Source organism: Mytilus galloprovincialis, chromosome 13 (genome assembly GCF_965363235.1).
Source record: "Mytilus galloprovincialis chromosome 13, xbMytGall1.hap1.1, whole genome shotgun sequence".
NCBI classification, from domain to species: Eukaryota; Metazoa; Mollusca; class Bivalvia; order Mytilida; family Mytilidae; genus Mytilus; species Mytilus galloprovincialis.
In genome coordinates, this window is record NC_134850.1 from 28,088,308 (window position 1) to 28,110,576 (window position 22,269).

Here is a 22,269-nt window from a genome sequence, read left to right on the forward strand (position 1 = left end):
TTTGAATGTCCCTCTAGTATCTTTCGCCCCTCTTTTTCAGCGATAACGTCTCATTGTAGACACACATAGTTTGGCTTTTCTCTACTAAGTCCGTTTGGTTATTGCATTTTCTTTAATATATATACGTTTCTCTATCACAATGGTTTTAAATTGCTTAACTCTTGTATTTTACAATGTCCACAAGAAAAGAGCTGTTGGTATATATAACATGTATAACGTTTCCCTGTTGCAGCCATTTACTGTAAGTATGGCATGAATTTTAAAGAGTCATTGTATGATTAAAATCTCAGAATTAAAAAAAACCATGATAAAGTGATTAACTGATGAGATCTTAATTCACTGGTGTCAACGTGATGATCGTAGCAGCTGCAACTACGATCATCTCAATATGGTAGAAACAAATTTCGGAAAATGTTATAGGGTCGATTTCTCCACTTTAACAGCTTATTTTTATGGCCCCGCAACGAAGTTGTCGGTGCCATATAGTTTTACCCTTGTCCGTCCTTCCGAAATTCCGTAATTCCGTAATTCTGTAATTCCGTCATTCCGCAACAAACCATTATCACTGTGCTTAAACGGCTGTGGGTAAGTTACCCACAGCCCAACACGGAGTCGCCTGGCGGCGGTAAGAAAGTTTGCTCCTTTATAAAAACAAAACCACGAATACAACAGAAATGTTCAGTAATTAAAAAGTTATATCAATCTTTTAAGGACACTCCGCTATGTAAAACGTGATTAATTACTACAAAATAAACTATTACAGCATGATTTGCAAAAACACTTATGATGTCCGTAACTTTAAAACAACTTGTCCGTAACTTTTTTCATTATACAAATAGGGATGTCCGTAACTTCAGCATGATGTCCGTAACTTTAGCATGATGTCCGTAACTTTCGATATTCGTATAATGATTTTTAATAGAAATGATAAATAACAATAAATACCGAACTCTTAGCAACATTTTTTTTATCAAATGGCAAAGCCAAAAAGTTCAAATTAACACACCAAACGAATGATAACAACTGTCATATTCCTTACTTGGTATTGGCATTTTCTTATGTAGAAAATGGTACGTACGGCGAAATTTATCTTACATTCTTCGGGCTTAATAGAGTGTTCACTACGGAGTCCTTCGTCTTTCTACCCGCGATATCTTGCTTTTTAGTATTATACCCAGCTAATTAAGTCGACTCTTTTTTCAGATTACATGTGCTATTATTCTCCCTGCCATTATACGTCGTCTAGTGACATACATGCTATACTCCATCATTCTATCAAGCAACACAATAGGTCTTCAAACTTTAGTATAAGAAAACAAGTTTTGGACGAAAAATCAGGACAGGCAGCTTACAAATCCCACCATTTCCCACTACAGATATCACAAATTGCAGAACAAATTAATAAAGGTCTTAAACCAAACATAAATAGTGATTATATGAAAATCACCTTTAAGAGAACAAGTTCAGTTGTCAATCCTGAGTCGAAATACAAAGATGAATCTGTCCAGACCCCTGAAGAAGATATTTATGCTTTGATACCCGATGTTGTTGAATCCCTGAAGTCAATGAATCGTCTTGAAGATTTTAAATCTACATTAATTGCATTAGTAAATGGACACCTGTTCAACAATATAGTTTTCCATTTACTCTTAGATGTTGGCAATTTCTTTTCACAGTCCACAATACACAACACTAGATATAGTGAAGAGACCATACTATTTTGGCTAACAATTCAAAAATTATTCAAAGGAAAGGGTATAATTTTTTTCCGCGGCTACAAAGGCCAAGGACTCCGCAGTGAACAATCCATAAAGCAAGAAGAATGCAAGATTTCGCCGTACCGTCAGATCCCGTTTTATGTAAGCACTCTGCACAGTACACATTTGATGCTGCTAAACCAGGTTTACTGGATTTATCTTTAAAATCGTATCCGAAAAATTAAAAGGGAAAGATGTAAAGTTAACAATAGATGGCAAAAAACTAGCAAGTGGCTTAGGTAAGCTTGGTGATGAGGATCTCGGTGGGCATGAAAGTGCACCAACATTACAAGAACGTCAGGTTCGTCTAGATTCAGAACGCAGGGAATTTGATACAAAGAAGGAAATTGGCCGTTTCAGAATCTAAAGGACTATGGGTAATTTCATTGTTCGTACCCCAAAATGAAAATAACGTCACGACATTGGTTGAATTTCCATTGTTTTGGACGTTTTCAACCAATCACGACGTTTCGGTGTACATTTTTGAAAATATTACCCAGAATGCAATAGATTCTGAAACGGTGAATTGTAAAGAAAGCTACTTCCGACGGTAAAAGTAGAATGGACTACTTCGATGCAGTAGATAATATTACTATAATAAAGAACGCCTTGTTAGTGTCGATAACTAATTTGAGTAGAAGGGTGAAAGAACTTCGAGAACTTATAGTTAAACGGAAGCTAATTGTTCTGAACTTAATGAAGCAGGTTACTTGAAGACAAGTAAGGTGGCACCAGCAATTAGTTTTTCTCAGACCAAAATTATACAATCACAAGTAGCAATTGAAGAGTTATTGGACTGCATAGATAAAATTGGTTTCACTGTCGCTTGTTTGAATGGAACGAAAATAAAACTATGCACTTGGAAGCAAAACAACTATTCACCTAGATCAGCAATATAATTATATTCGCTTAAGAAATCTTACTGATGTATCACTTGAAGAGAATGAACACGATGCAACGATTACAAAACAAAGGAGCGATGCATGGTTTAGATTAATGGAAAAGAGTCGTCTTACATGAAGTACGTTTTATAAAGGTCTAGGCTTAGGAGAACTTAAAGACCAACAAATACATTATGACAAGGTTTCACTACAAACTGTCTGAATTTACCAGTTTTTGTGCTCGACCAGTATAATCGAGCACACATTTTACTCGACTAGTCTCGACATTGTCTCGACTGCACTTAACTGTACTTAAGTGTACTCGACTAGGTCTCGACTTTACTTAATTAGTCTGATTCAGTAGTTGATGATCTTTGTGTAGTCTGAAGTGGTCTTGACCAAGGCTCGACTTGTTTCGACCTGTTTTGATTAGTCTCGACCTGTCTCAAATAGTCTCGACCTGTCTCGACTAGTTTCGACTCAGTCTCAACCAGTCTCGACGGACCTGTCTCGATTATTCTTGACCTTCAAATTCAGTTTTGTCTGGTGTAAATCAGCCTATCTTACTTAATTAAATATTGATTTTACAAAAATCAAGCTTATTTGGTAGTTTGATTTATTGCTGTAAAATGAAAGAATTTAATTTTACAACAGGTAAAAATAAAATAAAAATCAACGTTTGAAGACGCTTTCAGTGAATGGGATTCGAGTAACCCTTTTCAAGGAATTTGGACAATAAAAACGGAATCTGGAAAAATGTATAAAATACAGCAATGGTATGCACAATGATAAATGACCGATTGCAGGCTAAGTATTGAACATATATATACAAATAATATGAAGTAGAAATATGCTTTATTTTTTTGTTTAAACTCATAACACAAAACAATTACACGCACTTGACAAAACTTAAGGCAAAATAAATTAACGACACTCATATACTATAATAACTTTATTAAAGCACAAATTACACCCATAAGAGGGCCAAATGCATGACAATTACATGTAATAAGAACAATATAATGATGACATTAAAATTTACATAAAAGATATAAAAAGAAACCAAAACATTAAACACAACAAATGACCTCAAGTGCCCTCTGTCCTCAGTTCCATAGACTAATAAAGGAGCCTAAAGATTTCACTTGCTGACTAGTGGTTGGATTTAGTATATACTTCATTTTATTGTCAGAAAAACATTTGTATTGAGTTTTTAAATCATTAAAACAGACATGTCTTAAATCATCATTTAGTTTACATATAAGAAAGAAATGGGATTCATCATCCGGAGCTTTGCACTTATTACAAAGTCTTTGAGTTTCAATAGCGAGGGAATGATCACTTATTCTATATTTGCATATTAGTTTTCTTGTATCAAGATTAGGGTATGTCAATAAAATTCTTGTTTATATTCAGTTTTTATATTCTTAACCAATGGAAGTTTGCTATTTTGGTCGAGAGATGATATTTTATTGTCATATGTTTCTTAATATCTTTGTTGAAATTCACATTTTTATAGTATTTTTTACTTTCTCCGTTTTTGTTTTTAGTTACATCTTTGGGTTTGCTAATATTATTATCATACCTAATATGATTTACATATGGGAACCATGAGTATATACCTTGATCATGGAGTAACACTCTTTAAGAAAATCAGATGAGTTTTCACTCAAAAGTCGGTCTTCATATAAAAGTGACTGTGTGGCAATGAAAGAAAAAAGGGGGAATCTTCCCAATTCAGATCTTCAGGCAATGTTACTAGCACACTTCTCAACTCCAAGTGTAAATTTACAAAACTTATTGTGAATTTTTCCGGACTCTATATAGTCCTCAACTTAGTCATGTTGAGACTTTCAATATTGACTAAAACTTACCTCACTGAATATTTAAAAAGATGTGTTTTGGTTGAATCCTTTGCTACATTTCATTCATGGTTCAAGAGAATATGACTGGGGTTTACAGAATAGAGAATAATAGGCCAATACTACAGGTAACATGTGATAGGGAATAGATAAAAATAAGAAAAGGTAATGATGAGGTTTCAAAACATGAAGAATAGAAAAAAATGAACAGTTAAAAGATAGCGAAAAATAATAAGAATACAGAGATGAAGACACACCCCGACCCATCTTTCAATCCAGATCATGCTACTTTAGTCTAGTCAATCTAGCATAAATTTGACCCTAACCCAAAAGTAATTGCAACAGAAGATTTTAAAGTTTTAATCTTTAGCATTAAACCCCAAATATACACAGAAAAAAGTCCCATAAAGTTCAACTTGAGGAAGACTTAAAAAATCACCATTTAAAATTCCTATGGAGATTTGCATTGAAAAGGGAGATAACTCTTGCAAAAAAAGGCAGAAATATCAATAAAAATTGATACAAAATTATAACTGTACCGCTTCTATTCATCAAAATGTATTGATTCTTGATTTTTTAGCGGTCTTTAGAGTATAAAAAACAACTCTAAAGATGTTTTCATATCTTTTATCAAGCTATAATCTAGATTTCGTAATTCATTAGTTGACTATTTATTGAATTTTTCAACATGTCAAGGTAAAGAATCTCAAATTTGATCAAAATAATGAAGCATGTATTCTTCTTATTGTGGTTTAAAGTTTCTTTAGATAAGTAAATTGCTGAAAAACTATATTATTCAGATATAAACAATACTAAATTTTCAAATGGTCACAAAGCATCAAATTTGCAATTTCTTTAATGAAAAATGCACGAAAAATTTAAACTACCCATAGCACTTCAGTTAAGTACATTTCATGAGCAGAAGATTATATAATTTAGTCAGATACAAACTTATAACCCTATCAAAGTATCATACTTTACATAAATTTCAAGAAAAACAACACAAAACTGACCAAAAAAGATTCATTTTTGCAACAGTTATCTCCCCTTCCAATGTTAATTTCCATAGGAAATTAAAAATGCTGATTTTGAGTTTGCCTCAAGTAAGTTTTATGGGACTTTTTACTGTGTATATAAAGGGCATAATGCTATAGATTAGAACTAAAACATTTTCTGTTGCAATTAGTTTGACTGGACTACTTTTACATCTATTCAGTACATTACAACTGCGAACTTGTATATCACCTAGTTATTATCAACTACATCGGGCAAAGATATCTAACAAATGTTGCTTTCTTTTTAAAATTGACAAGATTCAAATTTCCTGTGGATCGAGATACAAATGAACAAAAAAGTCATTATTCACTGACAAATCGTTTCATTTGTGCATTTTACTATGTTTATAAACACTCAGATTCAAACAGATATTGTTCGCTTGTTCAGAGATTGTAAAGTCCTGTTCAAATCATTATTCAATGCAAAGATGTTAAACTGTGATACTTTTAATTAACTGTTCAACTTATTGAAGTACACCCTTTGCCCTTAACTATAGTTATCAATGCTAATTTGTATGAAAACTCCTGACACTGCAAATATTTATTCTATCCATTACTTTCCGCTTCTTAGCATCGAGGACCAAGACAGAAATGTATCGGGTAGGATAAGCCAAAGTACAAATAAATAATAATGTAACATACGTCTTATCGCCCAATGTCGTAAATCTGTAGTAAACATATCTTTTTAACGATAGTCCTGAAAATACCAGCGTTACCGTCACTTGTCCGTTGTAGGCGGAGGCTTAGGTAATTGACATTATCTATTTGCTTAGATAATCAACCCTTAACGGGAGATATCAAACCATTGTATCGTTTAGCAAGCTTTGCCACTTTAACACCACACTTGAACAGGGCAGCTTAACTTTGAAAACGTCTGACTTTCTTGACTTGTGACCGAAAGTCATTGAAACTAGGTCTTTTAAAGATTTATTTAAAGCATTGAACTACTTAAAATTTAAACATGTTAAAATTAGGTGTATTGACTTTTTTCGTGGTGTGTTTCGTAAATGGACAATTAACCGACAAAACTACAACTCCAAACGCATCTGGATCGGATGTCGTAGAAGCTGTAGTGAATTTGATCAGAGAGGCATGTATCTTCCCAAATGATAAAAAGTACCTCAGAAGACTTGCATATGTTGAGAGCATGGATGGTTTGGAAGCAAATACATACAGACCAAATTACTATGGAGGAATTTGGCAGGTTAGTAGCTCATTTCCTCTTAAGCTTAAATTGAAATGTACAAACTTTCGCGCGAACTTAACACTTTTGTATGTTTTACATAAATGTACATTTATAACTGATTTGACTGAGATTTACGTCTAAGAAAAGAAGCACATGAAAAACAAATTAGATTTATAAGCATCATTAAGGATGAAGAATATTACAAAATCGCAGCCCAATTTTCATTGCAGCTGTTCTTTTTATTAATCTAAAATGTTGTTTTTGCTATAGTAAAATTATGGAATAGCCAAAGACAAATGTTAAATATCACATATTTAACAATAATATACTTTTTTCTGCATGCCACACGATACATGTTTTTTTGGATCTTTTCAAGTTAAATACTAAGACTCCCCTTTTGAATGCATATTTTGTTTAAACATCCTATGGCGTTTAATGTTTATGTTGAAACGAAATATAAAAGATAGCTCATCCAATTTCTGCAAGATCGCTTTTTGCACGATGATTTTGAAGTCTTTTTTTTAGCAAAATTAGTTTTAGCTGTAATAGATATGGGTTTACGTCAATAAGACAGAAATCCATTGACATAAACTACACAAAAGACATCTAGAAGTTATCAGACGGTTTCTAACAATAAATAATGTCTATACAACATGCAAACTCTAAGAAGCGTATTTTTTTTTTAATTTTAAGTGAAACATGTGAAACTATGCAACTTTTGAGTTGAACTGTTCGACACTACGTTATTGAATTCATAATTAATATCAATTCGCCATCTCCCTACTGTCGAGCTCGTTGTCGTCTGTCTGTTTCATAGTTTTTCTACGCTCTTTTTTTGGTATTTTGTTTTGCAAAAGGTTAACTGGGAACATTAGTTACACTTAAAAAATTAAAAAACATGTTTTATCAATACTTGTAGATAGACCAGGACATGTTCCAACAAATTGCAACAGCTATAGTTCTGGATGATGCTAAGAAGATGATTAAACAGAGCATAGGTATCGATTGGTCAAAAGTACAGTGGGTAGATCTGGCAAAACCATTATACTCAGGACTCGCCGCCGCTCTGTTTACTCTTCTCAAAGCAGGAAAAAATGGAATCCCACGTGGTATCCATTATCAAGCCAACTTTTGGGTAAACACTTACAGACCAGGTCATCTTGCAAATGTGTTTTTCACAAAATCCAACAAATTAGAAACAGGTAAATTTCTATAAATTTTATATATGCAAGTACACTTTAAATTATCCAAATTTATTAAGCGTTATTTTCATTTTCTACACCGAAACAACTTGGTCAATACGTGTGCTGATAGACTGGTAGTCTCTGCATATCACCAGCCAAGGAGGCAGTGTTTTAGCACCAACATTATTTGTATCATCATTCCTAATATTGTACGTTGATAAACTAAGATATTTATACATCATTAAAGTCCCAACTATCTCAAGAAAAGTTGAACTGAGGTAGTTTTAACTTTTCTTTGCTTTTCCTTTCTTTCTTATTTTAAAAGCTGCACTATCAACATTCATTATAAAGTTTTCTAATATGATTTCCGTAGATAGGGTTACATTTGGAGGATATATCAAAACAGTTAACCAACCACTTTGCTTAAACTTTTTTTTAATACGGATGAGTTGCCCTCTTTTATGACTGTAACAGTGCTATGACCAATTTACCTTTAAATGAACTAAAATTATTTTCGTTTACCGTTTCAAATAGGTTTTTGGTGCATAGCCTACCTCAACAGAACGTTTGACTAGAAAAAACAACTTTTGTTAATACAATTGACACGCATTTCTACTTTATTGTCGTTTTAAAATAATGAACATAAACAAATTTTGGACATACTGTATGAAGGCTTAGCTGTCTATGGATAATAACTTAAATACGCACACACAAAACAAGAGTAAACAATTAAAGATGGAGGTCATCATACAATATATTTGTATTTGTAATTCTTTTTGTAAGTTTAAATATATATATATTTGTAATTCTTTTTGTAGGATGTAAAAGAACAAATACCTTAGATTTGGTATTTGCCCTTGACAGTTCCACCAGTTTAGCTCCTCAAGAATTTGATGCAGCAAAGCAGTTTGTCAAATATATTGTTGACTCATTTGAGATCAGTAGCGACACAACACAGGTCGGCGTTATCAGATTCAGCACAACACTTGATGGAGGGTTTAATTTAAACGCACACACTTCTGCCGATGGGTTAAAGAAGGCAATCGATGGAGTACAGTACAAATCGGGTGGCACACACACTGCTGAAGCAATTGAGTACGCCATCAACAATTGTTTTACAACCACTAATGGCGCCCGTTTAGGATCATCAAAGGTAATATAAAATAATTGCACATTTTTAAAATTATGTGATTTGGGTAAAATTCATATTGATACATGTAATTGTAATGGGTTTGGTATAATGTAAGACTTTTTTCTTTCTCAAGAATTTTATAAATTAATGTTATGTAATAAAATAATCAGTTACGAATTCTGACTTTTTGAAAAATACTATTGAACAACAACTCGTTTGTCTTTCATAGGTCAATTTCAGAGACATGATAAATACGATATTACATGAAGATCCATGACCATTGTCTGTCTGTTTACTTGTTTACTATGAAAATTTGTATTGACACTGATGAACTGTAAAGTTCAAGGTAATAAAGAATTTGAAATAAAAAAAAAAAAAAAAAAAAAAAACGTATTTTTTGTTGTCTTTATTCATAAGTTGAATTGCCGATTCAGTTTACTATGTTATTTTTTTTCAATTAGATCTTGATTCTTGTAACTGATGGGCGTTCTGAAAATAGAAATGAGACTTTAAGACAAGCAGCAGCTGCCAAAGCCAAGGGAATATCAATATTTGCCATTGGAGTAAGTGCACAGGTCGATGAGGTAAGTTCAAAAACACATCTTTTTCGGGGCCTTTTAAAGCCGATTATGCAGTATGGGCTTTGCTCATTGATGAAGGCTGTATGGTGACCTATAGTTTTTTATTTCTGTGTCATTTGGTTTCTTGTGGTGAGTTGTCTCATTTGGCAATTATATCACATCTTCTTTTTACATATTTCTGTCTGGTGTGGCATAACAATGTAAAACTATAGTCATATGTCGTTATCTGTTAAATACACTTTTGCTTTACAGTTATATCTAGATATCGTATATCGTCATCGGCTTTCATGCAAATGCTTTGGTATTTGGCATACTAATTATAATTTCATATTTGCAGCAGACGACAAAAGCGCATCATAGTCAAACTCATAGGCAAACATTCTAAAGACTTACAAAACTGGAGCCTCGATGTATCGTTCTCGCGTGGGTATTGCCTTTTGTATGTAATACAAAAGTTAAAAGTTAATAAAAAAAAGTAATAATGTTATAACAGTGTCCTATTTCCAGAGAGAATTGAATGCTGTCGCTAGTCAACCTACATGCACACATGTCCAAATTCTGAATTCATTTGCCGACTTAGATTCTTTGAAAGCAGAAATGGAACAGGTTTCATGCAAAGGTATTTTTTCATTATTCATTTCCATTCTCAATTTTATTGACTTGTATATAAGTGTTTGAGCAAGGTTTGCTATAAGACAATATGTCAAATGGTCATACATAGATGTAAGGTTATCTAAAAGATCATGATAACCGTTATAACAAACAGACAACTAAGTCAATAAGGAATATCAAACTAGCCCTCGAAAAAGACAAATCTTTAGGTATTGTTTTTTTGTATAAGTTGTAACCCGTATTCATTACTTATTGTTTAAAATGAAGACACATAGAACATGTTTAGAAGAATCCCCAAAAGTGTATTGATATAACAGCCAAATCTTACACTAGTTTTAATAGAAGTAATCAAGCAATACAAATTCTCATATTTTTCATATTTATATTTGACTTCTATTGAACATCAGCCAGTGAATTTAACCTTGACGGACACGAGATGGGGTCAATAGTGGTACAATATGACGACATTAATACTATCAAAAGATGAACGTTTGTTTTCCATTTGTTAATTGTGTTTGAGTAGACATTTTGGCTTGAGCTTTATATTTTGCCATTTGACTTTCCGTTTTGAATTTTCCTTGGAGTTCGTTTGTCAGCAAAGAAAACTAAATTCTTTTCAAGTTTTATCTTCTTCACATATAAAGCTGAATCATACATGATGATGAATACTATTAACCTTTTTTTCTTTTAGCCCCAGATGTATTGACGCCAAACAAATACGTTTACGGATGTAATAGTGATGTTGCTGTTCAAATTATTCAAACGAAAAGCAATGTCAGAATGATACTATCTTTATATCTCAAATACTAACATATCATGTATAACCTTGTATATCAAACTCAAGCTTCTATATCACGTCTTGTTAGAAAAGAAGTCTGTTTGTTTACATTTGTGATCATATTCACTCGACAAAAAGTGGTCACACTCGAAAAAGACCGATCAAATCACTCAAAAAAGCCCGATCAAATCACTCGAAAAACCACGATCCTAGCCGGACATTATACCTACCGTGTAAGTGTTCGAATTCAAGTTATGCTTAGAATTAAAGTTCTAGTAAGCATTGAGTTTCGAGTTAGACTTCGAGTTTGAGTCACATTTAAAGGCAGAGTTCTAGTTACAACTTTGAATTTGAGTCACTTCTTGAGGCAGAGTTTGAGTAAGATTCAAATTTAAGTCTCATTTAGATTAATTAAGATTTCGAGTTGAAATTCTAGCTATTTCATATGTCTTTTTGAGTTCGTAATTAAATTTTCTATCGCGGAACAAGGGCATTTGCTCGGAAGCCCGAAAAGAGGGCTCCGGGATATGCGTACTAAATAAACAATGTTGCAGTATACAAAACGCAACATAGGAGTTGAAATAAAGTTAGATGTGCTGTGATTGCCAATTTTGTTTAGTTTAAATGCAGTGGATGTAAGAAAGCATATATAGGCAACCGAACAGCCTTCAACCCTCCGTATAGTCAGCTACAAAAGGCCACCATGCACTATGTGAAAAAAAAAACCTATTTTTTAACAGATTTCAATATGTCGTTGTTTAATGTGCTTTGGATGGGTATTAGTTTTAGTTCGTTACCCGGATTTATATTCGTATACGGTGCAGGAAATGCTTACCCTTCCGTAGCACCTGATTTCACACCCGGTTTCTTATTTATTATTTATAACTGTTGATGTAAATGTCTTTTGGTTTTTTGATTGTTATTGTCTTACTATTGCCTTCATTTATATTCCCTTTAAGTGCCATGCAACGATTTTACTTTTTTGGTCAGTGTAACTCTTTATCATAATGTTTTATTTAAATGAGCAGTTTTTTTTTAATACAATGCTTTAATTTTTTGCAGTTATTAATCGAAAGTATAACATAACTTTGAATTATAGTTTAGTTCTAAACAAATAGACTATCATCAGTTAAATATAATTACTTTATTGAAAAAAATAACTCATAGTTAATTTTGTTTCTTTCTTCACTCGATACCGAATATGAAAGTTGTTTTTATTGTTCTAATTCTTCAAAACTATTATGTGTTTAATTCAAAATGCAATACATATGTTGAATTACAAAACTTAAAAATTATCATTATTTTGAATCTCCATTACGCAAAGATCATTTGTCATTTTTTTATAAGTTCATCATATTTTTAATAAGCGTTGGATTTTCAAATAAGTTTATAAATAGCTTTACAGCTGTACAGTTTATAAATAGCTTTACAGCTGTACAGTTTATAAATAGCTTTACAGATGTACATTTGATATGTACATCAAGATTACTTGTACTAAAGTAGCTGTGTAGAATGTGGACTATATTAGTCGACTGGAAAAAAAAAATTAAACTACAAAAGAGATGATTTTAGATTCACTATTAGGAATTTTCCATTTATATTTCAGCAGCACATATCTATCATGTTAAAAAAAAAAAAATAAAAAAAACATCGAATTTAAATGGCATATACCAAAACGGAAAAGGTCCTTATCAATTGGCAAACTTAAAATTTGTCTACATTTGAAAATGCCTGTTTCAAGTCAGTAATATGACAGTTGTTGTCCATTCGTTCGATTTGTTTTATCATTTGATTTTGCCATTTGATTAGGGACTGTCCGTTTTGAATTTTCATCGGATTTTTTTTTTTATTGTGAATGATTCTACTTTTTCATATTCCTAACTTGGAACAGGCTTTTTCTTATGTATAAAATTGGAGATTTAACCTGGTTTTATAGCTAGCCTCACAATTGTCTATCAGTATACAACTCCTAAGACTAATAGATACATTTTAAACCTAGATCCTATTATGATTTCCTTCAATCTAATTGAAAACCGATCTCTCATCGCTCCCGTCTTCTGATATGTCGCGTGGGAGATCTAACGAAACCCGCTTATTTGTATTCGGCACGAAACGGGAAAAATTTTCCCCCGTTTCTATGCCTCATACAAATAAATTTCATATTTCAAGACACTACCTATATATAGCTATATTGTCTAATTAATATTTGTTTGAATTACAAATGTTGCAGCTTAATACAAATAAGAACATGTGGTATGAATGTCAATGTGACGACTTCATCCAAGTCACAATGTATAAAAAATATATAACATTTCTAGCTAGGTCATAGAGCGGCCTTCGACATAAAGCCTTGCCTCATATGGACCCGCAAGTTACCAAATACTAGTGTAAAAAAATTCAAACAGGAAAGCCGGACAACCAAAGGCCTATCCTATAAAACAAACGAGAGTCGAGAAACACCGATGAACCACATCAACAAAAGACAACCACTGAGCAAGAGGCTCATGACTAAGGACATGTACATAAAAATGCAACATGTTTAAAACGTTTAAAAATATGCGACAACCTTTACCCTTACCTGCGACATTAGTGTACCGTTTTAACATAAAAACACTACAAAATATTTGTATAAATGGCTTTATACGATCAAAAAGCCAATCAAACAAATACAAGTAATCTTATTATGTCATGTGTTATCATGTTGGGGCCTTTTAAAGCCGACCAAACAGTATGGGGTTTACTCATTGTTGAAGTTCTTACGGTTACTAATAGTTGCTTACATTCACTGCATTTTTATAAACTTTGGTGAATAATTGTCTCATTGGCAATCATATCACATCTCCTTATTTTCATACACTGAACGAATAAGTTTGATCCTTTACACAACATGAATATTTTATTAAAACGTAGGTGCCTATATAAAAGAGTGGTGAAAGATACCAGAGGGACAGTCAGACTCATAAACCGACAATAAACTGACAACGCCATGGCTAAACACGAAAAAGATAAACAGACAAATAATAGTACACAAGACACAACATAGAAAACTAAAGACAAAGCAACACGAACCCTACTAAAATCTGGGATTGATCTAAGGTTCCCCGGAAGGGTAAGCAGATACTGCTCCACTTGTAGAGATATAAGATAGACGATACAGGAAGTAATATAGAAATGTGTAGGAGTAGTGTAAAAAGACATCTCTCATCTACTTGCTTCCCTTCTGTTGATTGTTCTAGTACCCGTATGTTGATATGTACGTAACGTCTCTAGAAAATACCTTCAAATAAAATTAATCTGTAAAGGACAGTAATGATAGGACATTCAGTAAAATAAATTAAATAACACGTACATAGCTCAGAGGGTGATAGATTAGATTGGTACCCCTCGAAAAAGCATAATTAACCTTGGCTTCTCTCAGCGATGTGTTATTTATATACTGTTCAAAGGTGGTACAATTGACAAATAGAGAAACGAGACAAAAAATAATGTCAACATTGAATTACAGAAATGTATAACAAATTGTGTCAACAGATCCCGTTACACGAAAGTACAATTTCATACTAGTAGTACTACTCTTAGTTACTGAAAGCTAGTCAACTCTGCATTATCACAAACTCGTCTCCACATATAAAGGACAGATTTTCAAATAACCAAAATATTTGCTATAACGTACAAACAATCTGATGGTATCGGATACGTTCCGTGTGTCATAACTACAATTCTTTTCCCTTTTTATGAATGTGACCTACCTAATTAGACTATGGATCGATATCGGGTTTTTGATAACATGAGCCGGATCTGTTCATCCTTCCAAAAAACCTGAGATCACCCCCAGTTTTTGTGCTAAGTTTTTCGTTTTCTATGTTGTGTCTTGTATACTATTATTTGTCTGTTTATACATATCTTATTTTTCAGCAATGGTGTTGTCAGTTTATTTTCTATCTATAAGTTTGAATATCCCTCTAGTATCTTTCGCCCCTCTTTTTTCAGCGATAACGTCTCATTGTAGAGACACATAGTATGGCTTTTCTCTTCTATGTCCTTTTGGTTATTGTATTTTCTTTAATATATATACGTTTCTCTATCGCAATCGTTTTAAATTGCTTAACTCTTGTATTTTATAATGTCCACAAGAAAAGAACTGTTGGTATATATAACGTTTCCCTGTTGCAGCCATTTACTGTTAGTATGGCATGAATTTAAAAGAGTCATTGTATGATTAAAATCTCAGAATTAAGAAAAAACCATGATAAAGTGATGAGATCTTAATTCACTGGTGTCAACGTGAATCAAAACTTACATTCAGCAACTTGCTGTTTGTTTTCTAATGTCGAAGCCCTCGTAGACACCGTACAGTTCCGTTTCCACACTGTGTACACGTAAAAAACATTGATGACATTTGAATATATGCTTGCTAATTTCCCCTTGTGTCATTTATTTTTGATACTTTGTGGTTTTCATTACGCTCATTTTGTTCAGTTTTGGAATCATACTAAGTATGTTCAGTAATACAAATATATCGTGACTGCTAAAAAGAATGTTCATTTAAAGGAAAAAACACATCGTAAAGGAGTAGGTTCAGTAAGACCCCTTTTTGGCCCCAAAATATAGCAGTTTTACAAAATTGTTAAAATGTAAACCTTTAGTTATTTATTGGACAGTAGAATGCCTCTGCTACATAAATATGGGCTGTTTTTGACAATACAATGCACATATATCAGGTACTAGCACCATTAAGTCATGCTAAATTACTGAAATCCTCATAATTCTAGCATTTTAGTTAAATTTTAGACGGTTTTCGTTTAAAACGAAAGTGGCTGCATTCGTGTTCATCCTTAATATTGAAATGTTAGTTGTATTTTATGATAATACATAACATATATAAAGGTTGAGGATGAACACGGATGCGGCCACTTTCATTTTTACCAAAAACCATCTGAAAAGTGACATTTTCCGGCATATTAGGTATATTTTTCATATTTGAGCTTGAATCAGATCGTTTTTAATGACTAAATCTGTAAAAATCTTTCACATATACTAATTATTTCAAATAAAATAGACACTTAAGTGTTTAAAAAGTGGTCAAAATCTGTCGTCAGATGAACCTGAAATTTGAGGCCGAAATCGGTCCTTACCGGACCTACTCCTTTGGAGTTTCGTTCACTCATAGATCAAATTACAACAAGATGGTTTTTTTTATCTCAATTTTCGTTCTTCTGGTTGTTTTTCTATCATTTAGGAAAGAACATTCAATGGCACGGCTTATAAAGATTTTTGTCTTAACAATAACAAAATTGAAAATAAGCTGTTAAAGTGGAGAAATCGGCCTTTTTAAATTTTCCTAACTTTGTGTCTGCCAATGGCCCATATTGGGATGATCGTAAGTGTAGAACTTTACGATCATAAGGTTGAGACCACTAACTGATAAACTCCCCTTATGAGAATGTCGGAGCGACTGAGCATGGAGATATAGATGTCGTCAGCTTTTAATTCGAACGCATAAGTATAGAGAGTTTTCTATTATCAATAAATATCAGTTTAGGTCATGAATATGCAGAACTCATTATTACATCACGTGTTTGTTATTGCTTTATCATTAATGTCACTTCTGAATCGAATATAATGTCACAATAAGATGTATCACTAATACATCAACAGAATTGACCTCCCAAATGACATTTTTATGCCCAACCTACGAAAGTGTTAGGGCATTATGTTTTCTGGTTTGTGCGTCCGTTCTTTCGGCTGTCTGTCCCACATCAAATTTAATTTTTTTGGTCAAGGTAGTTTTTGATAAAGTTGAAGTTGAAGTCTGATCAACTTCAAACTTAGTACACATATCCCGTATTATATGACCTTTCTAATTTAAAAGCCAAATTAGAGTATTTTTCCAATTTCATGGTCCACTGAAGATAGAAAATGATAGTGCCGGTGGGGCATCCGTGTACTATGGACACATTCTTGTTGTTGATATATGTTTTGCTCAATTTGTTAAATCCAGGTGTAATACACAAAATAACTTGTATACATACTTGTTAAATTAAATATAGATGAGTTGCATACAGTCATTTATATATGGTTAACCTTGTTAATAAGATCGAGATGAGCGAGACGGTGTATTAGATGGGGGACATTGAATTCCAGTATGATCCCACCTTGTGTGACTAAAACGAAAAGGGTTATACACATGATTGCTTCTAATGGCTGAATATAAGGGAGGGCTATATATATTCTTGGTTAATGTTTTTATTGTGTTTGTTTCTGCAGTTGTTTTTTTTTGAGCGAGAAAGTTTGCAAGGGGGCTGCTGAGAGTGTGAGAGAGAGAAAAACTGTGAGTGAATGAGAGAGACTTGAGGGAGAGAGCATATGAGCGAGAGAGTGTGAGCGAAAGAGATTTGAGTGAGAGAGAAAGAGTTTGGGTGAGAGCAAAAGAGAGTTTGAGTGAGAGAGAGTGTGAAGGCAAGAGAGAGTATGAGAGCGAGACAGAGTGTGTGTGTGTGAGAGAGAGAGAGAGAGAGAGAGAGAGAGAGAGAGAGAGAGAGAGAGAGAGAGTGGGAGGGAGAGAGAGAGAGAGAGAGAAATTGAGTATGAGAGAGAGAGAGAGAGAGTGAGAGCGAAAGAGAGAGAAAGAGAATGTTAGAGAAACAGTGCGAGAAAGAGTGAGTGAAAGAGAGAGGAAAAGAGTGTGCGCGAGAAAGAGTGTGTAGAGACAGTTTGAGAGAGAGAGAGCAATTAAGATAATGTATGTGGAAGCGGGAGAAAAAGTGTTTGTCGCCGTTTGTATTTTTTTTATATAACTACAACTTACGTAACTCTAAATAACGTCTTGGAGAAAAAAGAAAAACATATTCTATATTTCAAACATACAAAAAATTACTACTAGTAATTAGCTACCTTGACTTTCAGCCCAAACTACACCATCGATAACAACTCCAGAAGCATTAATCATGACATCCACTGAAAAACCAACAAGGGCGTCGTTATTCAGCTGCAAGGATGACCGCCGTGTTTTGTGTTCTCAATCTTTGTGTAATGAGGCTCCTTTAAAACCTTACTGTCCTTTGACATGTAAACTGTGCAGTAAGTGAAATTTAATTTATTTAATAAAACAAATTAAACACTGACGAAGTAATTTAAAATTTGTCAAGGCGACAGTAGTATATTGATGTGCAAAATCATAAACTGATTAAAATTAACAAACAAAAACTAAAAGATTGGCACGAACCTTAAAAGGAGCAAAACCACAGGTTTACTGGGAAGGCGCTCATCTACTGTAATAATCATACTCCATGCGAATTCACACTGGGTCAAAACGTCACTAAAGATAACACAACATGTAGAAAAGCAGATCAGAAGACTGTATTTGTTTCTAAACATCTAAAATAAAAAAGAAGATGTGGTGTGATTGCCAATGAGACCAAATGACATAGAACTATAGGTCATCGTACTGCCTTCAACATTGAGCAGTGCCCATAACGCATAGTCAGCAATAAAAGCTAAGCCTTGGTCAACATGTCGTGTCGTCCAAAACCAAATACAGAGTTGTAGAAGTCTAGTTTCTCGTATCACTGGACCAAAAGTGTGGAATGCTCTTCCTAATTCAATCAAAAAATAAAATACAGTATCAGAATTTAAACATAAATACAAATCTATGTACTTTTAACATTACCATCATATTTGTACTTTAATGCCATATCATAATTGTTTATTGTATTTTAAATTGTATATAGTCTTTATTTATCATTATTATTGATGCATTGTTTATTTTTAATGTAATTATTATTGTATTAAGAGAGCCTTATTGAAAATTGGTGTAATCTAAATGAGTTGCTCTCTCTAAATAAAGATATTATTTTTATTATTATTATTATTATTATTATTATTATTATTATTATTATTATTATTATTATTATTATTATTATTATTATTATTAAACTTTGGTTATGTCGATGTCAGTCTAAAATTTCTAAAATTCTGTAATATCAAGCTATAAAGCGCACTTTCTACTTTCGGAAATTAATTGTGGACAATTATTACTTACTGATGAAATATCACTTCACCTACTAGTTTTTCCATCCTTTTTAGCTCACCTAGCCCATAGGGGCCAAGTGATATAAAAAAGAAAATGTGGTATGATTGCCAATGAGATAAATCTCCTCGAGAGATCACATTTCTTTTCTCATCAATAGGCGTCCGTCGTCGTCCATTAAATTTTACAAAAATCTTCTACTCTGAATCTTCTATGCCAAATAAAACAGAACTTGGCTTAAATCAGCCTTAGGTTATATAGTATACAAAAATGTATCCGTTGACCCAGCCTATCAGTTAAGGTATCCGCCATCATTGTTATGGCTACAAATTAAAAACGAGGTAAAATGCAGTTCTTTTGCCCTATATCTCTGAAAATTAACTAGTTTGAGCAAATCTGACAGGGGTAGAAATGTTCATTAGATCAAGATATGGTGGGTTGCTGTTGCTTTTCGCTTTGTCTAAAGCATTTTCCTCTCATGTTTTTATATTACCAACATAAATGTAGGATGTTCCATTAATGAAACAAAAATGTCATCTGTAATACGTTGAAATGTGTTACTTCAATTTAACTGATTGCGAGCTATTATCGAATTTCAACATGTCAAGAGTAACATGGCGGATGTCATTTATGAATAAAGGACTATGTATTTTCTCTGCCATCTGTTGTCTTCTCTTTTGACAGAGTTGTTGTCACTCAATATTAACTTGTATGCGTACTTTAGTAGACTGTCTCGTAAATGTATAACGTTTTTTCTTTGTCAACGGCATTTATTTTTTATTTTTTAACAAATTTACCAACATGAATTTTTAAATGTTCCGTTAATCAATCTAAGGTGGCATCTGTAAAACTTTGGAACAAGTTTCTTCAATTTAACTAAATGCTATTCTTAAACGTGACTGCAAGAATGAACTGTGGGTGGTATTGCCGATAAAATTTCTATGGGAACAACACAGCAGACAAAAAAAAACAGCGATGGTGATTACACAGTTGATTGGAGCTAGCCTGCGTCTTACAGACAATACTGGCGAAAGGTTATAAGATGAAAGACTATAAAAAATACTGTAAAGCAGAAACACTAAGTGGACATATAACACACACTGCAGCAAATCAAACATAGAGAAAGAATATTGACGCACCAGCTGTGCTAAATACAACAAATCGAATACGTATTTTTAAAAAGGTACTTGGGGATTGCGCAATATAAACTAGTTTACTGGTTATGAAGACCTTAGCAAATTTACTGTCCAACGAGATACCACCTATTTCCAGTTGCGAGGTGGAGTGAAATAGACACAGTCGAAGGAAACAATGAACATTTATTCTCTGAATAACAAGTCTTGCAACTGTTAAACATTAAATATTTTGGGTAAACCATCAGTTTTTTATTGAAAGCTGACGACGTAAAACGCGTTAAGATCAGTAAATGCTTCTTCTTTGTAGCACCATGTTTTGATAGCAAAATGGTTGATTGTAAAAACACAGCAGTTTGCCATGACACCACATTGAGGAATTACTGTAAAGCAACATGTGGTATATGTTCAGGTGAGAAAACATTACATAGTATAACCCTTTCAAAACATCAACCCAATTGAACGCTTTTGCATTGTTTTGAATAGAAAACTCTATTTATCAGACGGCTGTTAAATGTTGTAAATATGTGAACCAAATTCAAGTAGTTTATAATTCAAGATTTAGATATTCGAATACTAAACTCCAATTTTCATTATTTATATTTTGAACATGTGGGACAATAACTCGAAAACACTTGAACCAATTTTCATAAATCCTTGGTGAAATTGTTTATATCTATTGACGTAGACCCCCTTTTGATCTTTATAAATTTTAGGTCTTATTTTACCGAGTAACTGTTATTGGTATCAATTCATAAAAAGGGGGAATTTTCGGTTTTTGAATAATAACTGGAAAATACTTTCATGAAAACTTGGTTATTGCTTTAAATCTATTATAATAAGCTCCTTTTAGTATTTTTTTCAATTAATTTCTGGAATGGCATTGAAGAGTTAAGGAACTTTATTCACTTCAACCAGTATGTAATAGTATTCAAAAATACGGTAAGTATCTTTTAAACAAAATGGTTTATACCCAGGACAGAAATAAAATGTGACTAAATTTATTAAGGTCAATATTATTTTGATATCACCCCTGCCGATTACCTTTCTTATGTCTTGCATATGTCGCCTGACACTGTCGATCAATATTAGCTATGTATAAAGTTCATGCTTTAAATTTATATAAGTGCCTCTGAAAGTGTTATACTGACTTAAAACAATTGAATGAAGATCAAATTATTATGCCTGACTGAATTGTGTTTTTCTCTAATCTGAAATAATCTTTCACTTAACAGGACCAACAGCAACACCAATGTCAACAGGATGGATCCCTGTAGTAGGGAAAAAATAATCATACAATGAAGGAATGCTTCATATATTGGCAGTTCAAATTAACTTCAAAACTTAACGTTGATTAAGATATAATTAAAATATGTGCTAGCACCTCTCTGTGATTAATGTAAGACAACTCTTGCTAATTTTCACACCATTCTATCATTATGGTGAGATAATATAATTCAGTCTTTATTTAAAATTTCTGAAATAAAGTGGTGGCTATGGTGTTCTGTTTTTGTATTTGTGCGTATGTGTGTATGTGTTAGGGGGTGTTTCACATCTTTCATGTATTTGTCTACATAAATCGAGTAATGCAGATAAATTAAAACAGGATGTCTGCCTCATTTGAGTTTTGACATAATTGTATACACCATATTAAAGTAACAAATGGTTTTACAAGTAGCAGGATCAATGCTGTTGGAGATTGATGCATACCACAACTTAAAACACTGTATTCTTGATTATACCTCAAATAAAAAGAAGACAAAAAAACCTTCGAGCAATTTCATGAATAACTTGTATGAAGATGCTTTGTCTGTGATTTCAGAGGATCTCAAAAAATAAATTTAGAACAGGAAGTAGTTTCTACAACACAATTACACAAACAAACGAATAAAAGGCATTCTAGACAGTAAAATCGTCAAAGGTTGAACAACGACACGAAAAAAAAAATCAAAAAAACATCAACGGCATTCTAAGGGGTAGCATGCATGCAGTCTTCGAAATTGGACAGGTTTCTACACATCAATATGAAATCTACAAGAAACAAAATGACGTGTTGTCGAGCTATAAATTGTCCCGGGT

The 22,269-nt window shown here is 32.9% G+C and overlaps 1 protein-coding gene across 2 annotated transcripts; it reads left to right on the plus strand.

Annotated features, from left to right (window-relative positions):
• The first annotated feature begins 6,281 nt into the window (after positions 1-6,281).
• On the plus strand, positions 6,282-21,575 carry LOC143055911 (matrilin-3-like). 2 transcript variants are annotated; one of them, XM_076228962.1, is made up of 8 exons: positions 6,282-6,759; positions 7,661-7,943; positions 8,744-9,078; positions 9,519-9,641; positions 10,146-10,257; positions 17,935-18,108; positions 20,501-20,602; positions 21,426-21,575. In XM_076228962.1, the coding sequence occupies exons 1-8, from the start codon at positions 6,517-6,519 to the stop codon at positions 21,479-21,481; spliced, it is 1,428 nt and encodes a 475-aa protein (XP_076085077.1). In that variant the 5' UTR covers positions 6,282-6,516; the 3' UTR covers positions 21,482-21,575. The 2 variants fall into 2 exon arrangements, with proteins under 2 accessions (XP_076085077.1, XP_076085078.1); XM_076228963.1 differs by lacking the exons at positions 17,935-18,108; positions 20,501-20,602; positions 21,426-21,575 and adding an exon at positions 10,942-11,075.
• Positions 21,576-22,269: the final 694 nt, after the last annotated feature.

What these genes read in the sequence shown, in the direction of transcription:
- LOC143055911 (XM_076228962.1), top strand. Translation starts at nt 6,517, where the DNA reads ATGTTAAAATTAGGTGTATTGACTTTTTTCGTGGTGTGTTTCGTAAAT. An exon ending in TAAGTGCACAGGTCGATGAG is followed by an intron (nt 9,642 to 10,145) that starts GTAAGTTCAAAA and finishes TCCTATTTCCAG; the next exon opens with AGAGAATTGAATGCTGTCGC. An exon ending in GGAACAGGTTTCATGCAAAG is followed by an intron (nt 10,258 to 17,934) that starts GTATTTTTTCAT and finishes CTTGACTTTCAG; the next exon opens with CCCAAACTACACCATCGATA.